We start from the raw sequence: 25,966 nt of genomic DNA on the forward strand, positions 1-25,966 counted from the left end.
TTTGTGACGAAGGCTGTTTCCAATGGGGTTCCGCAGGGCTCCCTTGCTTTTCGTGGTGTATAATCAATTATTTGCATTTCAATGAAGGGGGCATGATAAGAAGTTTGCAGATAATACAAGAATTGATGGTGAGGAAGAAAGTTAGTCTGCAGGAAGATATTAATGGACTGGTCAGGTGGGCAGAAAAGTGGCAAATGGGATTCAATCCGGACAAGAGTGAAGTAATGCATTTGGGGAGGGTGAACTTGGCAAGGAATACCCAATAAATGGTAGGATACTCAAGTGTAGGGGGAACCTTGGAGGATGTGATTGCACTAGAGAGGGTGCAGAGGAGATTTAAGAGGATATTGCCAGGACTGGAATTTTAGCTGCAAGGAAAGATTGGATAGGCAGGGCTTGTTTTCTTTGGAACAGAGGGACTGAAGGGGATTTAATTGAAGGGCCTAGATAGAGTAGATATGAAGGACCTATTGCCTGTGGCAGAGGTCAATAACTCTGAGAATAGGTTTAAAGTAATTGGTAGAAAGATTAGAGGGAAGTTGAGGAAATATTTTCATTTTGAGGGTGGTGGGGGTCTGGAACTTGCTATCAGAGGGTGGTAGAGGCAGTAACCCTCCTTTTTTTTTTTTTAATTCTTCGATATAAACTTAAGTTCCATAACTTACAAGGCGCTGGACCAAGAACTGGAAAGTAGAATTAGGCTGCATAGCTTTTTTGGCCAGCATGGACACTATGGGCTGAATGGCCCTCTTGAGCAGTACACGTTTCTGATTCCAGTAGTATGGCTTCAAGTGGGAAACAGAAGGACACCAAATATATCTCTAGGGTGAGGAGGAAAAGTGGCCTTGCCCATCACTTCCCATGTTTACAATGAGTTTCAGGTTGGTGTTATGGTTGATGGAACTTTTTACAGTTTAAACCTCCCTTATCCAGAACCATTCCCAACCACTCCATGAACAAATTGAAGTCTTTCCTCTCTGCCAACTCCTGCAATCGCTGGGCTGACCCTGTGATCCACTGCACCCCCCCTGCCCCAATGATCTCTCTGCTGCACTCCCAGCCCCAAACTAGCCAATCCTGATATCTCCTTGCTCAATACCTGTACCATCCAATTTAACATGACCACCTCTCGTCTGGAAAAATCCCTTATCAGAGCAGGCCAGGACTGAGGGTTCTGGATAAGGGAGGTTCAATCTGTATTAACTTAGAAGGGAAAGTTAAAATGACAAGATGAAGTTAATTGAGTCTAGAAATACTATTCTCCTCGCTTTCTTTCTCTTGCCCTCCCTACCACTCACTCCTATGCTCTTTTGCTTTTTCACTTTTTTTCCTTGTTTGTTCTTTCTCAAATTCCAAACAACCAATAAAATGGAATCATTGTCATTTCAACAAATGTTTCTAATTCTGTTCCCAATGCATATTTGTTTGGTGTACATGCTGAATTAAGAATTTTTTTTACATCTTCTGTTTTGCAGTTCAATCAATGTGCTGGAAGATTAAATTGAATATCTAATGCAAATCTGATTACACAGCATAATGTAGAAAGTGCTTTTTTTCAACAGATCCATCTACTGCCTATATAAATCATGCCAGATATGGTCATTCCATATGCCCATAGGTTAAGAGTGCTGAATAAGCAGTAGATGTATGGTGGAGCCTCAGGTGATGTAGTTGTTAAAGGCAGTAGTTTTTCTTGCTCTCAAAGACCATCATGGCTGAGGAAGACCATTTAGCCCATCTTTCTTCCATGTAGGAAGATCCTAAAGTCAAGATTTTTGCATTCAATTAAATTTATTCTAGGATTTTCACCTTCACTACTCTTATCTGGAAAATTGTGTCTTGGTGATCAGAAGACATAAAAACATAGAAAATAGGTGCAGGAGCAGGCCATTCGGCCCTTTGAACCTGCACCACCATTCAATAAGATCATTGCTTATCATTCACCTCAGTAACCCTTTCCTGCTTTCTCTCCATACCCCTCGATCCCTTTAGCGCTGTAAGGGCCATATCTAACTCCCTCTTGAATTATATCTAACGAACTGGCATCAACAACTCTGCGGTAGGGAATCCCACAGGTTAACAACTGAGTGAAGTTTCTCCTCATCTCAGATCTAAATGACTTACCCCTTATTGTTGGACTGTGTCCCCTGGTTCTGGACTTCCCCCCAACATCGAACATTCTTCCTGCATCTAACCTGTCCAGTCCCATCAGAATTTTATGTTTCTATGAGATCCCCTCTCATCCTTCTAAACTCCAGTGAATACAGGCCCAGTTGATCCAGTCTCCTCATATGTCAGTCTTGCCATCCTGGGAATCAGTCTGGTGAACCTTTGCTGCACTCCCTCAATAGCAAGAATGTCCTTCCTCAGATTAGGAGACCAAAACTGAACACCATATTCCAGGTGAGTCCTCACCAAGGCCCTGTACAACTGCAGTAAGACCTCCCTGCTCCTATACTCAAATCCCCTGGCTATGAAGACCAACATACCATTTGCCTTTTGCACTGCCTGCTGTACCTGCATGCCAACTTTCAATGACTGATGTACCATGACACCCAGGTCTCATTGCACCTCCCCTTTTCCTAATCTGCTGCCATTCAGATAATATTCTGCCTTTGTGTTTCTGCCCCCAAAGTAGACAACCCTAAGACAAAGTACAAAAGGTTTAACCTCACCAGAATTTTAACACCACTTCCTCTGACTTGTACACCCTTGTTCTAACATTGTATTTGCTTTATTGATTGCTGTTGCACAATGGTTAAGCTGTAAATCTTTCAACTTCACACCTGTTGTTTCAACACCAATAATGGAGTATATGTCTGCTATGTATTTCTTAGCTTATGTGCACAACTTTAAACTTTTTATATTTGCTTCAATCTGCTGTTGCTCTGCCCACGTTTTGTAGTTCCCGAGCTGGCAGTTCAGAGCTAACTGCTCTTCCTAATTTAATAGTGGCTGCAGATTTGACCAATTTGGGTGGCTAACACCAATCCTTGAGACATCCCTCATCACCTACCATCTCACCCTGACAAAACATCCCAATCAAATATGTGAATGTCTGCCATTCCAACCCTTCCTGATGCTTTCCACCCTTAAACCATTCTCCAGTGTTGTCCTCAAACCCCACCACTTACCAGCTTTAATAGCTTTCCACATGGAACTACGTCAAGTGCTCTTTTGAAAGTCTAGGTAAATAACATGAAGACTTTCCACAATATATTTGTAATGACCCCCTCCCCCCAAAAAACCTGTCTGGGCAAGATCTTCCCCTTTGGAATCTATGTTGACTCTCTGCTGAACTGTCACAAGTAATAGTCCTGATTAATCCCAGAATTGAAGTAAGGTGAAGAGGCCCATAGTTGCTTGTATCTTGAAAATGTGTGACACATTAGCCTTTTGGCAATCCACTGATGTTTCCCTGGTATTTGATTCCCTCAATATGCATAGATCTTCTCCCTTGTCAACCAGCTGTTTTAATGTTGACTCTAGTGAGGCACAAGAGCTGCACAGCCTGAAGACATATTCTCAACAAATTTGGGGCAGAGTTTGAGAAACTCCAGAATCTGGACTTTTTCCCTAGTTGCCAATTTTTCTTTTAGAAACCCCACAGCTTTACTATGTCCAGGAACTGAAGCTAATTTGACAATTGAAGTTATTCACCAGGGAATACTTGGCTTTATTTGCATCCACAAAGCTACAATTTGTTGTTCAGAAATTTTGAAGACTGATGGTACACTGTCTCAAGCATTAATGTTTTCCTGTTCTGATATATTTTGCACTGAATACTGACTGGACTTGGGTGCCAGCACAATACCCCATTTATTGTTGGCATCAGATGTAAAGTAAGATTTTAACCTACACCACTGATAAGGCTTTGCAAACAGCAGTACAAGCTCGGCCTGCCATGATCTTCCATTGATGGGAGAATGGTTTTTTTGGTCCAAAACACAGGAGGATGCCACTGGAAAAATCAAAACTGGAACCTTTTCTTTTCTGTTGAGAAAATATGTGGTAACATTTACTGAGCTTACTTATTCCTGTCCTCAACTTGCGTTTCCATTACCTATTTAGTTTGGCAAATAGATTAGTTGTGTTAAATGAATACTGTTTTACAGCTTTCCTTTCTGCCAGTGTCCTGACACGGACAGTGCAGCAATTGTGCAATGAAAGAACGATGACTGGAATGAGCTTCAAGTCAAACAATGAGATTTGCCTGTTCATTAAGAACTATGCAGTCCTTTTGATTTCTTTTTTGAAAGATTACCAGACCTCTGTTGGTACCTAAAGGCAATGAAGTGCATTCAAAATGGTCGAGTTGGCACATGGCTAAAGAATTTTCATAAGTTAAAACTGAGAACCTGCTGATTGAGTTCACTTTGTTTGAACAGTTCACTTTAAACAGCAGCATCAGACATAATTATTGAATCCAATAAACACTTTAATGCTGTACTGCAGATTTAAAACTATCTTCATGACAACACTCCCATGATTCCAGCAAAATGCTTTATTTTGGATGTTTAATAATGTGGACAAACAAATGGCTTGAATGCATCTGGCTGTCCAATTGTAAAACTTTGAACAGTGAACTGACCAAGAATTATGAAATGAAGTTCGAGCAAGGTCCAGAAATTGCAGCAGTGGAACTTCTACCTGTCAATCTGGCCTCACCACGATCCCATCTGGAGAAAGGGATCATTTAAGTATTGGGGTGGTGGCTGTGTAAGTGCTGTTGCTGTGCCCACCCATCAAGTGCACAGGATTTTGGAGTGGCCACAGATCTGTTGACGTTTTAGATGCTCGTATTCGATCTCTCTGGAAACAACTGTCATTTCAATAAGGAATTGTAGGGATAGTATATGACCACCTTATGGCATACTTGCTGGTCATACAGGAGACGACCTGTCCCAGGGAGCCCAGGATCTCTCTGGACAGGTTCCCAAAAGTGACATCTGGATGATTGTGGATGAGCACAAGAAGCACTGAACCCTGTCTGAATTTCTCAAAGCCATTATCCCAGCTCTAATAATCTCTTGAAAGGAAATCCTAATGTCAAACTTTTATGTATTTAACCCTTGGCAACCTGTATCACACCACCACCAGGGGGCCTACCTGTTGGAGTCCCATTGGGATCCCAGCATCCCTTGGGAGCACTGTATATAAGCAGGCCCCCCCCCCCCCCAACGTGGTACCAGCACTCGAGTCTAATTAAAGGAGCTAAGGTCACACTTGCTCATTGCTTACAGCACTCTGTTTCATCCTTTGAGCGTAACACAAACCTTGAGCTCAAACATACTTTCCTGAATGTCACATCTTTCATGAATTTCCTCCTTGCCCTGTCCAATGAAAGCTGCATCCAACAAATTGGACATCCAACAAAATTTGACGGTCACTGCTTTGTTTGTTGTTCTGAAATGTTAATGTTGCCAGATTTCTCTCCCATTTGCTTTTGGGACCAGCCAGTATAAATCTAATGACCTTGATCTATTCATAAATCGGTTCAAATACAGTTGGCTCACTTCAGATGACTAATTTGGCTTTATGCAGATCTTTGTATTGACTGGTTTCAGAATCTGAACAATTGAAATTTTTTTTCCCCCCCAAGTTGAAAATGGTTTGTTCTCAAACCATGGGCTATTTAGCCTGAATGTTTTGCATGTGACCTAGCTTCCCACATCAGTCTGTTCTAATGCCAGCAAAGTCAATTATCATGCTGCCTCGTCAGCTGCTTACAGATTTTCTTTAATGATTTTGTGGGTTTACAGAACGTTAAATACTTTGCAGTCCAAAGACCAGGATTTTAAAATGCATAGAAGCGACATTCAAAGCAAACTAATGTTGAATAACTTCACACACGAGCAGCTTGAAACAAACTTTCAAAATTTAATTACAAGTCAAATGAGGACTCTGCTTCAAATTTAAAAAAGAAATGGTCTGTTTAGGGAATGTGCTGTTTATTCCTTAAGATCTGAAGGAAGTTTTTAGTATTATTCATGACTTGGGTGGCTCCAATTGCTAATTATAGGAAAGGATCACTTTAAAACTACTGACTTGTTTGAGCATTTTACCAGTTGGCTTAGACTGATATTTCTTTGTAGATTAGGTGTGTTTAAAAGCCCTGATGTTTTTGAATAAGTGGTATTTGTTGAAGTAACAACAAAGCTTGTTCAACTTGACCGCAGCAGTGCTCATTTAAAATGAAGACTTTCCAAAGAGAATTAGTTTATATTTGGGAGTCTCGGTCAGGCCCTGTTGGAATTTCAAATTGTAACTTTGCATCTGGAATCATATGTCGTCATTCCAACCCATAAAACAATTCGCTTCAGTCAACTTGGGATTTACAGATTTTAATGTTTCACTTTTTTTTTTTTGCATTTCTGGGTATAAGAAACTGACGAGTGAAACATGATTGAAATCTCAGCGGGTCAGGCAGCGTCTGTGGAGAGGGAGCAGAGTTTCGGGTTGTTAGAACAGGAGTGTTCAGAAAGAACAGACTCTTAAGCACTGAAAGGGGAGGGGAAGAAAGAACAAAAGGGAAGGCCTGGGACTGATTGGAAGACTGGAGAGATTGGAGACACAAGGTTGATGGCTCTAATTCAAATGGTAATGTCAGGAGTTAGAAAAACATTGGTCAAGATAGGGTGTGAACGGAGACGGTGCATCCGGGAGGGTGCTGATCTCTTCGAATCTCAACGCTGCGAGCGTGGAGAGATCAGCGGAAGGAGCATGTGGTAAATCAGTGCCACCCCTCTCTCACCCTCTTCCCCCTTCCCCCAACGAATATCTGTCCCACCACTGACTGGGTTTGTGGCTCTCTCGTTGGACTGTTCAGCCACCAAAGAACTCGCTTTAGGAGTGGAAGCAAGTCTTCCTCGATTCCGAGGGACTGCCGATGATGATGATGGGATAATGACCAACTGCCATTGGAGACCAGGAGGAAAAAAAGAAACTGGGGAAGAATTTTGAACTCTGTTGCGTCCGTAAGGTTGTAAATTGTCTAACCGAAAGATGAGGTGCTGTTCCTTTTTATTCCAGATTCCAGCATCTGCAGTATTTTGCTTTTGTATTGGAGTAAAAAATAATGTTTGATAAAATTAAAATATAACTCTCTGCTTATACTTCCTCACCCAGATTATTAATGGACATCCTGACATTCATGGCACCATACTGCTTAAATTGACTGGTTTATGGTTTATTAAAAGCATTTATCTATTTCAGTGTGTTGCATGTTTTCCAAACCCCTCGTATCTTTGTATGCAATAACTTTCGACTGAATACTGTAAACTCCGAATAGATACAAACCTGGTTCAACTTTATTGGGGCCCAAACTGATTACATTACAAGATGGCTGGCCTTTTATATCTGGCCCACATGCACACAGTCCAATGACCTCAGACAGTGGTGCCACCTGGTGGCTAGTAAACCCAAGCATACATACATGACCATTGTGATCATTACTATTTCTGCAGCACAAAGATTTCTCTGTTGCTTGCCATAGATATTGTGCATTTTCCTCATTTGTATTTTCTCCCTCCCTTTTTGGTGTCTCCTTTTTGTCATGCACTATTTCCCACTCTGCCTGCTTCCAAGCATTTGCTTATGCTGATCTCTTGGCAGCTGCTAGCAAGTAAGCTAGACTGCTCCCATCACATTTTGCATTTCACTGGTGCATCGTAAGATTGCCCACTTTACATATAAACCAAGCTGCAATACTAATGTAGGTGGTAACTCTAGTGGTTGGTAGTTGGACTTGAGAAGGATGATGCACAAATCCTAGCCCCACTTAAATTTGTACTCTACCTCCCTCAGGAGGTGACTTTACCATTTCTGGGCGAGGCTGTGTTTTAATATCTGACTGGATAAACTGGCAGGGCAAATTGTATTTTTTGGCAAGTGGGCACAAGCTCTAGAGAAAGCTGACCCAGACTAATGGGATTCTCACTAAAACCAGGTTTGTGAAGATGGGAATAGGGAGAGAAATATTTGGAGGAATACAATAGGTAAGTATGTGGAAGTATGAATGTTGAAAAGTGGCTTCATTATTGTGATACTGGCATTTGTGGCTTGGGTTTGATGACTTCACCGAGCAATAGGGTTGGCAAATTATTGTGCATGCACCAGTCCAGTTAACCTGGTACCTGCTAATGCAGTATGCTTGACTGGCTTGCTCATTGATGCCATCGCTGAATATATTTGATCTCTGGTGTCTCCCTTGATGTCTTAGCCAAAAATCTGTCCTTTTTTTATTAGTTCATGGAATGGGGCGGCCTCTGGCAAGGCCAGCATTTATTGCCCATCCCCAATTACCCTCTAAGATGGTGAGCCGCCACCTTGAACTGCTGCAGTCAGTGTGGTGAAGGAGCGCTGACTTTGTCGTAATAGTTTGGTACAACCGAGTGGATTACTTGGCCATTTCAGAGGGCAGTGAAGAGCCAAACACATTGCTGTGGGTTTGGAGTCACATTTAGGCCAGACCGGTTAAGGATGGCAGATTGCCTTCCCAAAAGGACATTAGTGAACCAGATGGGTTTTTCTGACGATCCGGTAGTTTCATGGTCACCATTACTGATGCTGGCTTTTTAATTCCAGATTTATTTAATTAACTGAATTTAAATCCTCCTCCAACCGTTGAGATTTGAACTCTCGTCTCTGGATTATTAGTCTAGGCCTCTGGATTATGAGTCCAGTAATATAACCATTATGCTACCGTACTTCCCACCACTGCAATGTTAATTCTCAACATTTTTGAATTGTAGGATAGTTTGGCATTGACTGGGTTAAGGATTAAACTCCACAATCAAGGTGTTTGAGCCAGAATCTTTTGTTTGTTTTTCTATGGAGCCAAGATTCTTAAGACATGGAAGCAATGAAGTAAGCCAGAATTGGCTCAGTTTAAAAGTTTAAGCACTCTTAAATGTTGCTGACCGATCCAGATGTCCAGTAATGTAGTTGATATGCACTCTGTGATGAGTGGCATTTTGCCTAGTTTAAGGCTGTTGTCTTGGGCAGTCCCTTGGAGTCCAGGATGACCTTATTTCCACACTAACAGTTCTCAGGTGACTGAGTCCAGTGCGGGACCTACAGTCCCTGTCACAGGTGGTTGAAAGAATGATGGGTGGGGTGCTTGGGTTGTAGTGCGCTCTTTCCGCTGTTCAGCTCACTCCTGGCCAAGAGACTCAGCGGGCAGAGGAAACGCTTCAAGGACACCCTCAAAGTCTCTTGGTGTGGGGGGGGGAGGGGAAGAGAAAAAAGTGCAACATTCCCACTGACACTTGGGAATCCCTGGCCCAAGACCGCCCAAAGTGAAGAGAAGCATCCGGGAAGGTGCTGGACATCTTGAGTCTCTACAGCTGTATCTCAGGTACCTAACCATTTAACGTGTGATAAGAGTTCCCAGTTATAATTTTTAGTTTTGGTCAATTTCATGTGGCTCACTAGGTTATGATTTGGACAGAAATTGAATTCCCATGCTGACTGAGTCAGAGGACAATATGATGACGCTTCTATTTGGGTGGCTGTTATCCTGACCATGAAAAATGTTACGTATGTAAACATTGTAACTAAGACTTGCCACCAGAGGGCGCAACTGTTAAGAGGCCCAAGGGTCACCTGCACACCTCGTGCAAGGGAGTATAAAAGGTTGTCTGCCATGCTGCTTAGTCTCTCATACAATTCAAGTGCCTAAGGTCACATCAGTTTTAGCTCAGTCTTGTAAAGTTCTTCCATACTTAATAAAAACCATTTGTCATCGGAATGAACAGCTATTTGGTTGTGTTAGGTCCTGATTTTTGACTCTGGGCAGGTTTTGGCCAAGGTGAGTTGGAAACTTGCCCATGACTGCAGTAATTGGGCCTGAGCTATTTTAACACACGTGAAAAGTGGGCGGGGTGAAGCTTATGGATGCTGGAAAATCAGGTACACCAAGGTTGCCCATTGACACATGGAAGTATGGGAAAGGGGAGTCCTAAATTTTCCTTGTGGGGTAGAAAGAGCTAGTTTGGCTCTTCATCATCATCCCACTAGGTCCTGACTCTCTCTACCTGACATGAAAGCCACAGCAGCTTCCCTGCTCGGGCTCAAGTTAAAATTGGCTGATGGTATAATCAGACTCTGAACTGCATATTTAGAGAAGGCACCTGCTAACATTAAACATATGTGGCTTAGCCACCTGTCCAGAAGACTGTAAAATTGCTGTCACTATTCCTACCATCCTCTTCCCCCTTGGCTCAATGTTACTTCTGACTCCAGGTCATGGGTTCAGGCCCCACTTTGGAACTTGAGGACAAACTAGGCTGACACTCCAGGCAGTAGTGGGGGAGTGCTGCACTGTCAAAGATGTTAAACTGTGGGCCACCCCCAGCTACCACCCCAGGTGGACATAAGTTATTGTGGCTGTTGTATATGTAAACCTGTATATACCTTGTGTAGCCACCAGAGGGCTCATCCCCCTAGAGTCCCAAGGGATCCCAGAATCCCTTGGGAGCACCTGTACTTAAGGCCTCAAAGGCTGGAGAGGCACTCTGGAGATGTGCAATAAAAGACTAAGGTCACAACTTTGAGCTCACAGTATCCAGGCAGACTCTTTATTCATGTATAACAGTGACACTATTCAAAGAAGAAATGGGGAACTTCTCCCAGTGCTCTGGCTAACGTCTCCCTCAATTAACACCAGCAAAAACAGGTTAGCTGGTCATCTAATTGCTGTTTGTGGTTCCTTGCTGTGGGCACATTGGCTCAATTGCCTACAGAAGAGCGACTACTCCTAACGAGTAATTAAATGGCTGTAAAGTACCTTGATGTCCTGAAGATGTGAAAAGCACTCTATATATAAATAGTGCAGTTATTCTTGATTCCAGAAGAACAATATTGGCTTCTAATTCTGAGGGCTAGTTTGAGCCAGTCACTGCTGAGTTTTGGTATCTAAATGTGTTCTTGGGCTGCCAAGAAGCACCATCATATCTATCACATGTACCCATCCTTCTGCCAACTGGTGCCATCAGTAGCACTCCAGAAATGTTCTACCCTCTGAGCTCATGGCATGGGCATCGTACACTTTGTGCTGTAATTGGTGATTGGTTGATAGAGATGGCTTTTTTTTTAAAAGTTAAAAAAAATCTGTAATCCATGACTTGTGTGCACCCTTGTTTTGGTGGGGTTCAATATAGCCTAGACATTAATGTTGCTCATAGCAGCAGACAAGCACTTGGCATCTTTATAGAACGTGCTTCTGCACTGATTTTTACTTTCCACTGAAATCTCAGGTATTGGAATGTGACAAGTATTCAACATCTGCCTGCTGAAATCGTCAACAGTAATTTTAGCATTTCTTGATCAAAACAGTATAACAGCAATTAAAATGTTGATCTGATCATAAAAGGCTCCCATGTTAATGTGAACGCATTGCAGTCTTGCCATTTATTTGCCAGGCTCATCTTTTATTTTTGTACACTTTTTCATAATGACTTCACAGATTTTTAATATGTATTGCATGTGTATTTTTGTTTGAACGCGAGTAAAATGCCAATCAGTTTTTTTTAAACAATATTTAACATTGCTGTGCTGCTTTTTTTTTGGTTGAGCTTTGCAAACTTTTTTTTTTCCTGACCTTTTCATTGCAGGGTTGAGTTAACCCCTGACTTCACCTCCGTGTAGGTTCTAGGCCTGATGACTATTTCTGTAACAATGTATTGGTAAGGTTCTTCTTTATTTTCAGTATGCCCCATGCATGTCAGTCTGTTACATCATAACACTCCCTGCGTCTGTTCTTGGAAGTATTGCCTGCCTAATCAATTAACCATTTTTTGCCGGAACCTGCTGCAAACCTGTATTAATTGGTCACTTCTAAACTGGGCAATCTGGGGTGAAGCTTCAGTGGAAATTTTGTAAAATGGAACTGATTATTTAAACCAGGATTCTATTAATACACTTGACCACTAATACAGGCTTCATAAGGTCACATCCCCTGTGATAGTACATGTTCAATGAAGTAAATCCCACTTTTCTGGACAACTTGTCTAAGTGAAGTATAATTGACAAACACAGGGCTTTGTACTAATGGTGGTAGTGATGATCTCTCTCTCTCTCTCTCTCTCTCTCTCTCTCTCTCTCTCTCTCTCTCTCTCTCTCCTCTGATCCAATATAGCAGTGACCCATTGTCCTAAGACCCAGCCATGGTATTTTCCTGGAAACAGCATAATTTATTAATATATAATCGGCTTTTTTTTTAACTAGTATGTGTATCTGTATCCTTCCTCGGTTTGCTTCCCCCCCCCCACAGACTGTTTGACCAAGCATGTACCCATTCACAAATGAGGTTAGAAATTGACCTGCTCTCTCTCCTGCCACCAATCTCCTTTTTGGTTACAGTTGCATGAGTGTCACTGGATTTGCTGATATGTTTGTAGTCTTAATTTTGACATTGCAGCCTGCAAATTGAGCTGGTAATGAAAGTGCTTCAGGGGTGCATGGAAATGACTTGGAATTTTGTTTGTGCTGCCTTTGGCTCTTTTTTGTGGTGCCATAAATGAAGGCGAAGGTAAATCTGAATATCCCCCCCCACTCTTTGGCCAAATCACCAGGAGTCAGAATTTATAATGGGATATTTTGTACTGCACAAGCTGGGTTCATTATTACAAGTGCAATCTGTGTCTTCAGACTGCTGCTGGAATGATTGAAAATGTCCAAATTGGAGGTTGAGTAGTAGTGAGGAACATTGGTATAAATGAAGTGGATGTCAAGTTAATGGTATTTCCTTTTTAAATGGAGGGCAAGAAAGCACCTATAACAGCTTGTCTGTAGAGATGGGGAGGGGCCAGGCCATGGAGTGATTTGAAAATGAGGATGGGAATTGTTAATTTGGGGCAAGAATAACTGGTAATATTTCAGAGTTTAACTTGGCTTCAAATCAATTTTGTTGGACAATATACCTGCTGGTTGAAGCTACCAAAGGAGACTCCAAGCTGCACGGAGTGTTATGTGCCACTTGTCCAGAAGTTATTTTATGTGCCTATGGGACTACCTTGCAATAGATAAGCAATCTAAAATGTATCTCTTTTTGCCACATGGTGTTGGGATTTCACTGGCAATAATGCACAGCTGCTTACAGCCATTAAAGTTGGTTGCCACTCAACATGATGAGCAATAGCATTTACTGAAACACAAGATGGGGCATTCAGCAGCATGTGAACTCTGACTACCGAATGGGGTTGCAACCAGTTGGGATGCACTCACTTTGGGACATTCTTCATCTTTTTGCACAAGAATATAATTGTCTTCCTGTCGTTGTATTTCAAAGCAGATTTAAAATCTTTTTCAGTGTCCAATGCCCTCTAACACAGATTGCGTCTATAGTATGGTTTGCTGTCTAGGTCCTGCTGCTGTTTACAATATTTTTTTTGGATAAGATCTAGCTTTTCAGTAAGGGACTTCATCCTCTTGGAAAAAGCATTAATTCTCAAGCACATTGATCTGTGAAAAAATTTTGTTTAATTTACTATAGATCAGATGGGAGAAATGAACATTAATCTCCTATTCATTGACCATTTGTAATGCATTTTCCATTTTGACACAGAAATGTGACTGCAGCCTGACAGTAAGTTTGACATGTTTGTAAATGAGCCTGTGTTTCCTTTTGCTCTAAAATTGCAGTGAGTTTGTTTCTCTTACACAATGCATCATGTGATGGTGTCAAATATTCCCAGGTGCATGTTCTGTATGAGCAAGCCCCTTTGGGATTGGCTGTAAGCACTTGCAATGTAAGATGCACTGCATGACTGAGGCCATGCAAGGAAACATTGCTGAAGTATGCAGAATCAAATGATGTGTATGCTTCTAACTGCGTGATATGTGCTTAAAAGTAGAGGTTGAAGTGGACAATTGAGGCTGGTAATATAGTCTTTCTCTTGGGTTTTCATAAATGCAGAAGAATGCTGGGAGATTTATTTAAATGGAGTGACTCCTGCCAATCAACCAGAAGCTGCACAAAAGTATTCTGTGCATAACTGTCAGGTCAAAATGTTAAAAATAACCTTCACAACAGACGGAGGTCTGTGTAAATGCCAACTCTAGCAGTTCGTTTCCTTGTTGGAAATTTTATTATAAAGAAATGTAAATAAAATTAATGTGCATTTTCCCATTAGCAATTTGGTTTATCAACACACAACCAGCAGAATAATGTTCACAGCCTTTTCTGCTGACTGCCTTTTTGAATTCAAAAAAGCTCCATTAAAAATAGCCAAGATTCCTCATCCCAAAACTCCAGGCTCAACTTCAGCTCAAGTTTTATGTTTCACTTTTTCTGGTGCATTTTCAAAGTTGCCATTAAATCTACAAAGTCTTCCCATCCAAATATTTACATCGAATCGTGGTCATTGGCATTTTACACGCATTAGGATTTTATGAAGTTACTGCCCTTTCCTAAACCTTGGTAAATGTGGCCACATTTGAGAAGCAGGGAATTATTCCAGTAACCAGCAAAACTAACAAATTCCATTCCATCCAAATGACTGCTGACGACAAACTACCAAGAACTGTGCATGCACAATGACTGTCGTTGGCAGCAGTTGCGTCCTTATTTAAATCGAGCCTCTCCAGGACCTTGGTCACATTATTTAAAAACCTTTAGGGTTACAAATTCAGTTGGTTGGCACCTGGGGTGCTTCAACTCCTGCCTGAGTGCCACATTCAATGCCTGCTGCAATCTTCAGTGAAGGTTTAGTGCTGGTGCTGACGGCTTGCGCTGTGCTCTCCAGCATCGCCCACTCGGTGACATCGGTGTGCAATGTCAGGCCCCCATAGCGCCACGTTTGCAAAATTCAGTCTTTCGCCTGCTGTCTCTCCTGCCGCTGAGACCAGTGAGGAAAGGCAGTCGGTCCAGCAACTATCTCAGAGCAATATCGTCCGGAGTTCCAGGTAAGTGCTGAAATTTCACTGAACTTTATTTATTGCAGTCATGAAGTGTGGGTGAAGTTTATTGAATTTTTCAGAAGGATTTTGTTTTTGATCTTTAGCCGCTAGGATGCCAGCAGTCTGGTGCCAAAACTGGAGTAGGCCTCCTGCGATTTCGCTCAGTTAGCCCCCACGGAGTGTGGAAAGCTTCCCTCAGTGCTCCACGCTCCGCTTTGGGCAATACAACTGAATATCCCACTTTTGAGGCGGTAGGCATTGCCTGGTGCTGAAAGCGTGCCGGTGCCATTGCAGCTTCAGTGGGCGATACCAAATTTCTAGCCCCTAGTCTCTATCAGCAGACCACACACTGAAGTGGACCAGGGTTTCAGACCTAGGCTGTCAGATGACAAGTAATGGGAAGAATTTGGATCTACACTCTTGCGACTGGACCCTGTACAAATAAGAGCTCAATAATACACCACACACCTTGGATACAAAGTTTTACCCCTCTGAGGATGACTGCATGTCTCTGGTTTTACAACCACTCTATTTCCAGTCTTGATTCTGCATTGAGGCCTTTGGGCAGGCACATTCAATAAACTCCTGATGCCCCACCAAAGCCTGTGGTGCATTTGAGTTCATTCATATTTGTCCTTTTTTTTTTCTCCCTTTCCCCTCCCACAACTTATTTGCTCACCTTGTTTACTCACCGCCGTGCCTGCTCTTCCAGAATTCATAGCAACAGCAGATGATGTCCCGCCATCACTGAGTAGAATATAGTGTGATTTGTCATTTTAATACAGTAATGGTGCATTTGGCAATAGTTGTCTTGCTGGATGGACAATTTCTCAATTTTATATAAACATTTTCAAAACTTCTACAAAGCTGGTTCTCTGTCCAATCCCAAAACTTTTGTGCGCGCACTTAACTACTCAGGAATTTGAAGTGTGAAAATCCCACTACAGGAGATTCCTGCCTGTCCGAATACTTTATCAATTTCTTTCCACTTGAGGGCACTAATTAGTTGCATGGATTCACTTTGAAAAGTAGCACACTAGGAAAACACTAGAGGGCACCCAACACCCGTACTGCAATGGCTCTGAATTAATAAGCTTAAATATGCAAAAGAAATTTTCCCCCTATAAATTACTTGAGTTTAAACCAATTAAAATTCTCCAATTGTTTTAAATATTGGACTGGATTTTCTAGGACCTAGAACGGCATACATGGCCCTAAGTGCCCTGCAAGTTCCAGTTTTCTGCATGCCTGAAAACCCAGAACTTGATATTGTCAAGTTTCAGCTTGATCGATCCAATGCATCCCCAGGAAATGGACCTTCGCTGGCAGAGAGTTGGGCTACCATCCAGTGAGTGCCCGTGAAATCTGCCTGGTAAAGGCAGGTGTAAGGCTGCCTTTTTCCAGCCCAAGAGTTTAAATATTTTAAATTAAACAAAACTTTAATTCTTTTTAGCCCCTTTAAAACATTTACATTTTTCAAATTGTTTTAAAAGTTCAATTTAATTGTATTTTAATGAATTTTGAACATTTATTTTTATTTAACTTTTTTTTTAAGGAGATTCCTATTCATTCTTGGGATTCGGTGTGTAAATGGAATCCCCATAAGCATAATGGATCCCCTTTTTGGCCCACGTGATCCCAGAGTACTTGCGAACCGTGTGCGTCCCTGGGATATGTGGGCCTTTACACGTGTACACGGAGTGGCCCAGGTGCGCGAGTCTAACCTTCGCCCCCTAACCCCTGGGACCATCAGGTCGGTTTGTACTTTTCTTGTGGTTCAGAGGCATTCACCCGCAGGAAGCCTCCGACTGCAAATTCAGGCCCAAATATGTTCCTTTCAGAAGAGGTTTTTTTTATTGGACCTGATCAAAATCAGGAAACAGTGTCTCCTTTTGATCATCACAGGAAAAAAAATGACTTACTCTGGAGAAGTTCTAAGTGCTTTGTTTTTTATAATTGGAATGCCACCAAGTATGTAACAGTTAATTGCTTTTGGAGTAGTGACTAATGTAGGCAACAATTCATGTATAGTCACACTTTTTTTTTAAAGCAAAAATTGGTATCTTGTATTAAATCCTAGCGTGCTCGCTCGCTCCCTTTCTGTTTAGTGCACTCTCTCATTCTTCACCTTGTGTGGTTATTTGATTTCAGCAGAAGGCCCAAATGTTAATCAGACTGTCACTGCCTTTCCATATTTTCTGATATAAAACAGGAGCTGATTTTTAGTTGTACAGATACAATGTTGAAAATTGTATTTCCCAATTTAATCCCTAGACTGCCAGGTTCAGTGAAATTTCAGTCTCCTGGGCTGCCTATTAAATTTTCAGCTCCTGCATGGAGATTCTGCAACAAACCATATTGCAGCTACTTAAATGTGAAATAGCTTTACTGTATAAAATTAAACCTCAGCTGCAAAAATAAACATTTGTTCTGTTGCATTTTATAAAATTAGCTTGTTCATCTATCTTCCCCACCCCCCCTCCCAAATATGATTAGTAAAATTAAATGCATCCTGACTATTGAAATGACACATCAAAATTGCAGTCTGGGTCCTCTGTAGATTAATGGCACGCAAAGGACCAAAGGCCATTTTCATGCCATTATCACCATTTTCTGATCAGAATTGCAAGTTAGTTGTGGTGGAATATTCATTGTGGATATTGATTATACATTAAGGAGCAACAGTCAGTTTTATCTACAGCAGTTTAAGAACTGTAGTCAAGATTTAAAAAGTAACTAAATATTGCTGTTGGAGAAGTTTGCTGAAGCAATGCAGTATATGCAACAATTGCACAATTTAAGGCGGTACCAATTTTAGAATTCACCAACATACAATAGAAATTTAGACTACACTAGAGTGCAAGAATCTGTACACTGGGTATTTTAAACCTATAAATAGTGGTGGTTTTCAATGGGGTTGAATTTCTTACAAGGATCTTTAGTATTTATCTCAGCTGTTTGAATGGAAGGGGATCTTGCAGCGCACCAACGTGGAATGCACAAAGTGTGACTGTTTCCAGAAATGATGTTTTAAGCTGTGTGGTTTTGCTTGGTGAGGTGATGGGGCATGTGACGATTGTGCAGCACTGCTTTTTACAAGTCGGCCATTATTAGTTACCGTGACTTGCATGTGATTAGCCGGAGGGTGCTGACCAGTTGATATTTGGAATGAGACTGAATTATCGACTAAAGCATCTGTGAACAAGAAACACATGTCTAGAAGTGGAAGGAGCTAGTGTGACGAGGGGGAGGGGAGAGAAGGCAGAGGGAGAAAGGGCAAGGGAGGGAGAGGAGGAAAGAGGGGGGGTGGGGGGGAAGAGAAGAATATCCATTTTCTTCCTCCTTCACACCATCTTAAGGTGGCTGCTCATTCTGGGATACAGTTCCATGGTTGACTACCTCATTCCAGTACACTTCCAGTAAGATCATGAATTTGAGACCCCATTGATCTGAAACCCATTGTGTTAGAGATGTTTCTATTCCACACTGGTTAATTTATTAACTGATTTTCAATGCTGGTGAGGGTGGCCTGTGTTTAGAAAATCATTGCTCAAACAATGAGTTATAGAACAGTGCTTTCTGATTCACAGCACCTTTTTTACAACCTGTGTGTTTGGCTGCACTGCCAAGGCAAGGTGACAAGTGGAAACCAAGCACTTTGTCATTTGTGGTGTGGGGAGGGGGTGGTGATTACAGGAAATAGTTGCAGAGTAGAGAAAAAGGACGAGAGCATGGGTTGAGTTGTCCAGAGACATACCGGCAGACCCTCTGGTAGCAGAAGCATTCCTTGGCTCTTAACTAGGATGCTTTGTGACCTGGTAATCCTATGCCATTAATTGCCACGTGTTTTCATAATCTCCATTTTCTTCCTCCTTCACTGCATCTTAAGGTGGCTGCTCTTTCCGGGGTACAATTCCATAGGTAATAGCCATTCTGGAGAGCTCCTGTGGAAGTTCTACCTCTGATTGATTGTTTGTTGTATATTTGTGCATTGACTGGGAGGAACTGCTGAGTCAGTCAGTGTGAGATGCTCCAACATCAGAAATGCAATCATGCATCGAGATGCTTCTAATTTGATTGCATGTTAATTCAGTTCCCATGTACTGTCGGCCCAGCCAATGTTGCAGTGTCATCTGCATTCTCTCAATATTTAAAAAAAAATACATGAACCCTTTCAGTTGAGTTGACTCTTCCCATATAAGTGTTGATGTGAGGGTCTGGGTAGTGCAAAATCTACAGCTGTTCAATTTCTTTTAAATGCAGTTAAACGTGACTGGTTTGTTTGAAGAATTGTTGACCTGTGCTTCATTTTCTAACTCAAGATTTAGAAAAAATTCAGCCAGTCATCCATACCAAAGTTGAATAACTTCTGTGTTTCTCTTTTTTCCCCTTTTTTTCTTTGGTCCCCCCCTCCCGGGCCACAAAACTGTAGGTTAACTTGAAGATATGATTGCAGGTCCCAAATAAAAGTTCCTTGATTTGAACACCTATATTAAACTAAAGTCAAAATTAAAGTGCTGCTGCATGTGTGCAGTGCCAAGCGTGTCTTGAACTGTCTCTGGGGCTAGCTGAAGGTTTGCAATTACACGTCGACTTGTTTCCTCGGTAGCACGATGTGTGAAGTGTGGGGCCTGTGCGTGTCTTAATATCCCCAAGTGCTGAGTTTGAGCTTGGCTGCTAAAATGTGGAGAGATTAGGACCATCACACAGGAAGCGAAAATTTAAAGGGAGGACTATATTGCTTTGGATATTTTGCACATGGAGTTGAAAGAAATAATTGTTACAACTACAAAGAAAAGCATGTGCATGGAACAAGAGCAAAAATTCTTTGTTGTCAGAAATCCTGGCTCTAATGTGAACATTTTGTGAAAATGGTTTTTATATTGGTGAGGCAAGAGCTGTAAAAACTTTGCACACATGGAATTTGACAAGCGTTCATGGTTCAAAAGTCTTTATTAAAAAAAAGACTTGCAGCTGCAGTTATCTTATCTAATTTCAAAAGGCACAATGTCTGTTGGATTTGCATAATTTCCCTCTGTCAGCCATGTACATGCCCTGAGGATCCAGAGGTGTTAATATTTATGAAGAAAAAGCTTTGTTGGTATGACGACCGCTGAGATTATAGCTGCGCAGACAGATCGACACAACTGTTCACAATTCCACATTTTAACATCTTTAAAAAGTGAGGTGCACATTTTAAATTTGTTCAATAAATTAAAGATGTTGCTGTGGTAAATGCTAGTCTTCAGATTGGTATCTGAAGAATGACACTCCTTAAATCTGTGTCTATTCAGAGCAAAGCAAAATCTGCAAATGAAAAGGGTCAGTGGGATTAAAAAATGGTTCATTTGTATGTTTGTTTTCTCCATTCTTAGTCATATATATTTGGGGGGAAAAATATCCACCTCAAACCCATGACTAATAGACTTGCAAGCTAGCCAGTTGCATCTGAAAAGATGCTGCTCCTGGCCACCTGTTTGGATTTCTCCTTGACCAGAGGAAGGCTGACTCTCCAGGATGAGGTTTCCTGGCCATCTTTAATTACTGCAATATGGACAGTAAACTTGAATTGAGAATGTTGGTCCAGTTATATAATCCCACATTTTATCAACAATTCCTGGAATAGCTCAGTTTGTATTGTAAATTTGAGAGCAGTATGATGAGCGCAAGTTTAAAAAAAATATATATATCATATGCACTTTGTAAACAAAAAATGAAATTGTTCAGTACTGTAACAAACGAGCTAAGCTGGCACTCCATTCCTTCAGAATCACATGTCTGGCTAATGCTCTGCCTCCTGGCTTTCCTTCAGAGATGGGAGTGGGTGGGCAGGAATTTCTCCTTTGAGTGAACTTTGACTGCTGTGGCTGAACATCTTCCCTCCCCTTGGCCCCACGGTAACAGCTCGAAAGGTGGCCTCTCTGAATGCTGGGATGGAAGTTGGTTTTTTTTTTAAACCAAGGGACAGCTCAAAAACATGGCTGGGGAGTGAGCAATGGTTTGTTATAAACCATTTTATTTATTTTTTGATCCTTAAAACAACACCCATCCAGTTTGTTCATTGAAACAACCAAAACTGAGGTGGCTCCTGGTAAGTTTCTGAAATGACCATCCACTTGATGGCACATAAATGAGAATCATGATGGGTGAAACTACTTGTAATAAAAGAACAAGACTTGCACTTCTAGCACCTTCCATGACCTCAGGATATTACAGCGCTTTATAGCCGATGAAGTATTGTCACTGTTGTGCTGCGAGTATTGACCTCGTTCAACTTTAGGAGCCCCTGCAATGTACTGGTGTATAAACATATATTCACATTTCTCATTTAAAGCTTGACTGACTAGGTTTGTGAAAGTTTTTGTATTGGCTGCTGACTGCCATTTGACTACTGGGACACAGTTGACTCGAAGATCATGCTCCACATTCTTGCTTCTTTCTCTTGTCCCTATTGCACTCTGCCAACATCTTCCTGCATGTGTTCGTCTACATTGCTTTACTGCACTCACCTTTCCCCAGCATGGTGGTGCATACTCTCTAGGATGCCAAGAATCTCTGGTAAGTCCAGGTTTTACTTTATAATATCCAGTCTACGCACTATTTGAGTTTCCTTTCTTATCAGCATGTAGAACACTCTCTCTGTACAGAAATCTCAACCCAGTGCTTGAAAAGGGAGAGTAACTAGAAATTATTTCATTGCAAAATATTTTTTCTCATTTAAAAAAAAAAAAAAATCTAGAGTAATCCATCATTGAAGAACTTCTCGAAAGCCTGGAAAATGAATCTTCTGTCAAAGTGGAAGAGCGCTCCATATTGAGAAGCTTGTTTGTTGGACAGTTTGAAAACCAAGCAGAATAGGGATGGTCACTTTCCGTAATGCAGTTAGTACTGGGGCTTTGCTGTGTTTGAGAGTACTCTGGGGACTATTGAAATGATAAAGGGCACTTGTTTAGTCTTGAAATGGTTATGCATGAGGGAGTTAATTTCAGTTAGCAGTCTTGATTTAGATTCTGTGACTGATATATTAGACTCGGCCTGCTTTTCTTCCACTGAGAAATTCCTGCTTCCTCAGAGCTCCCAGGAGCTAGTGATATGATATTTATCATGGGTTGGAAGCTCTATTGAAAATAGGGTTGGAGATGTGTGATTGGTTGGGATGCTGTCCTTTCACCCCTGTGATGTAGGTTTGAATCCAGCCAATAAAGCCTTTAATTCTGAGGTAACCACAGGGATAGTTGGTGAGAAATGGAAATTTTGCATTACAGCTGGTGTACTCTCCCTGAAGGCCAGTTTTACTGTTTAGCTAACCCATGGTAAGAACACAAGAAATAGGATCAGCAATAGGTTATTCAGCCTCTCGAGCCTGTTCCACTATTCAGTAAGATCATGGCGGATCATCGACCTCCACTCCACTCTTTTTCCTACACTATCCCATATCCCTTGATTCCCTTAAATCTATCATCCCCACTGACATCTTGGAGTCCCTGGCCAAAGACAGCCCTAAGTGGAGGGTGCTGAGCACCTTGAGTCTCATCGCCAAGCGCAGGCAGCGAATGTAGCGTGTGGCAAACCACCCACCCTTTCCTTCAACCACTGTCTGTCCCACCTGTGACCGAGACTGTAGATCCTGCATTGGACTGTAGTCACCCGAACTCATTTTTAGTGGAAGCAAGTCTTCCTCGATTCCGAGGGACTGCCTATGATGAATATACTTGCGACTGAGCCTCCAATTGCAAAGACTTGCCATCCTGAGTGAAGAAATTTCTCCATCTCAGCCCTAAATGGCTGAACCCTTATTCTGAGACACTGGCCCTTGGTTCTCGACTCCCCAGCAAGGGAAAATATCCTCCTTGCATCTATCCTGTCATGCCCTGTAAGAATTTTGTATTTCAATGAGATCACCTCTCATTCATCTAAACACTCTTTTTAATATAGGACTAGTCTACACAATCTTTCCTCGTAGTACAATTTCCTCCACCCCACCCCCAATAATCCCAGCAGTTTGGTCTGGAGAACCTTCATAGCACTCGTGTATATCCTTGGGTAAGGAGATCAAAACTATGCGCACTACCAGTCTCATCAGGGCCCTATATAATTGGAGTCTTTTCTGGGAGTGCTTGGTGTTGACTGAGTATGATAGGACTAGGGAATGGGAACTAACATCCCTTATCATGTATACATATATTTTGGTTTGCAGTAGAATACCTCACCAGTTAATGCTCTCCATTTAGCAGGTTGATAACATTTTATACAATAGTGTTGCTGCTTGAGTGTTAATGCATTGAAGAGGAATATTTTCTGTACAAAGCAGTTCCTCTTTTTTTAACAGTTATACCTTTTTGATTTAATTGCATTTTCCCTTCCTACCTGGAGTTCCTATAATAGTGAGATTAATGGGGTAGTCCAGTTGTCCTGGAGCAGTTCAATTTGTTTGTGGCACTTTTAACATTGAAAGTCAATCCAGTATTTCCAAAAATCTGCATATATTAAAGCCCTAATTTTTGGCTCATGTGTGGGACACTTTAACTGCTGTCCAACATTCTTACTGTGAAGATACTTGTGAAAGTTCCCATGACTAGTCGATTATAAGGCTAATGTCACATTACTAATGTAATAAAGACTTGCATTTATATAGCACCTTTCACAACCAGCAGACATCAATGCTTTACAGCCAATGAAAAACTTTTGTATTGCTGTTGTAATGAGGGAAATGCAGCAGCCAATTTGTGCACAGCAAGCTCCCACAAACAGCAATGTGATAATGACCAGATAATCTGTTTGTAATGTTGATTTTAAGGGATAAATATTGGCCAGGACACCGGGGATAACTCCCCTGCTCTTTGAAATAGTGCCATGGGATCTTTTATGTCCACCTGAGAGCAGACATCTCAGTTTAACGTCTCATCCAAAAGATGGCTCTTAGTGCAGCACTATGGTGTGTCAGCCTAGATTTGTGCTCAAGTCCCTGGAGTGGGACTTGAACTCTCAACCTTCCGACCCCCAGTGAGTGTGCTACCCACTGAGCTGACACTTAATGAACTTTATGAATATTTTGCTGTTATTGGGTATCAAAACTTTTGTATTTAATTGTTTTGCCAGGTCACAGTAATGTATTGCTAAGGATGCCAATTATACATTAAAAGTCTCTTCACCCTATATTTTGGCACTTTTCTTACGATTACTGCAATATCAAACCCTCCAACAATTTCTGATCTTAAACTGCTAATGAAACTGCTGAGGGCCTTTCAAACCAATGCATCATTTCTGATGGGTGTCATTTGTATCAGGAGCAGCTCACTGCACACCAGCAACTAACTTGTTAGGATAGTGAAAATTTAAGGTTCTACTGCTTTTTTCCCTGTCAAAAGATAATACCTCCATTTAATTTAGAGAATACTCACTATAGAACCAACCCATTTCTAGTTGGTACTTTCAAATGTGGTTTACCCAGTCTGCATGGATAAATCATTGGCACAATGTAGTTGGTGTAAAATATCTCGTTTACCATTTTAAACCCAATTTGTGCAATGAAATAGATGGTATACCTGTGTGTGGAGAAATTCAGCAGCCCTTCATTTTGAAGATAATTAGCCTGTGACATAATTTGTTGTCTGATTATCTAAAATTGCATTGGCAAATCTTATTTATTGAAGCGGAAAACATGTCATTGCAGAAAAGCGTGAGAAAATGAACATCTAATGATGGCTGTCTACAGGAAGCGCATAACTGGAAAATGTCTAGTGTTTGTGGCATTTCCTGTCATTTCTTGCAGAAATTTGAAAGGCCCAATACTCTTTTGGAGACTACCCATTTTTAAAAAAAAAAAGTACAACTGCATCAAACATTCCATTTACTTCCAACTATTTATGCATTTAATTAAAATGGCAACATGAGTTTTGCAGCATTACTCCCTCAGAGCTTGAGATCTGGCAGGCTTAGTGAATTTTATATTTTAATTGTCCTCCTTCTGTTGCAAACAAATAGTAGTTGACTTGAATGAATTGGGCAGCCTATTCTGACTGCATTAGTCTGGGCAAAATGTTTAAATATTATGGTTTAGCCCTGCATCTTTTAAAACCTAAACACTAACTACTTTGAGGGGGGTAAGGGAGAGATCTAAATGTTTGAATTTCAGCAGTGGTCTTTGCTGTTGCAATCTGGTATTTTTGTGTGGCAAATCTGAGTTTGTGGCTTGGTCAGGTAGAAAATAACCTTTATCGGTTGTACAGTAATAGAATTTGGGAGGTTATATAATGGCCTAAACATACATCAGAATTCATGGTCCTCTAAACCGAGATCATAGAAACATAGAAAATAGGTAGGCCATTCATGGTCCTCTAAACCGAGATCATAGAAACATAGAAAATAGGTGGGCCATTTGAGCCTGCACCACCATTCAATATGATCATGGCTTATCATGCAATGTCAGTACCCCATTCCTGCTTTCTCTCCATTCTCCTTGATCTCTTTAGGTATAAGGGGCATATCTAACTCTCTTTTGAATATATCTAATGAACTGGCCTCAACAACTTTGTGGTAGAGAATTCCACAGCTTCACAATTCTGAAGTTTCTCCTCATCTCGGTCCTAAATGGCTTAACCCCTTATCCTTAGACTGTGACCCCTGGTTCTGGGCTTCCCCAACATAAGATGGTCTGGAACTACTCTCGCTGATCACTTGATGGGTAAAGCACAGTGACGTTGCAGTTGTGTTCAATGGCTGCAGGTTAGAGGGGGAAAAATAACTCCAGATTCCCATTCCTACTCTGCGCGTTCACGGTATATGCATGGACATTGGCCAAGGATAGGATTGTTTTTCACCTTGATGACCTTTGTATTCTAGTGCCTTGGCAACATTAACTATCCAGCCTTGTGCATAAACTGCTGATGCCTGTGGAACCATGTGCCTGAATGAGTCACTGCTTTCAGAAAATGTGTAAAGGGAGGAAAAAGCCCTGTGGTACCTGTTCATGCAATGAGCAGTTTATTGTATGTGGAGCCTTCAGATTTTGGGCTCCACCTATTCAGCGTTGGATTAACACCTGGCTGAAAATTCAACAGGAAAT

At 41.4% G+C, this 25,966-nt stretch overlaps 1 protein-coding gene across 6 annotated transcripts in view; it reads left to right on the plus strand.

The window, feature by feature from the left end:
• Window positions 1-25,966, plus strand: part of LOC139226697 (matrix-remodeling-associated protein 7-like) — a 137,625-nt gene that overhangs the window by 107,333 nt on the left and 4,326 nt on the right. For 3 of the 6 annotated variants that reach the window (XM_070857650.1, XM_070857648.1, XM_070857647.1), the window contains exon 4: window positions 11,616-11,687. The exons of 2 other annotated variants lie outside the window; for them this stretch is intronic. In XM_070857650.1, coding sequence (XP_070713751.1) covers window positions 11,616-11,649 — 34 coding nt within the window. In that variant the 3' untranslated portion in view covers window positions 11,650-11,687. Of the gene's footprint in view, window positions 1-11,615; window positions 11,688-13,567; window positions 13,587-25,966 lie in introns of those variants that run through there. One more of the 6 variants, XM_070857649.1, reaches the window with a different exon arrangement.

The sequence above is a fragment of the Pristiophorus japonicus genome, chromosome 16 (assembly GCF_044704955.1).
Source record: "Pristiophorus japonicus isolate sPriJap1 chromosome 16, sPriJap1.hap1, whole genome shotgun sequence".
Lineage (NCBI taxonomy): Eukaryota > Metazoa > Chordata > Chondrichthyes > Pristiophoridae > Pristiophorus > Pristiophorus japonicus.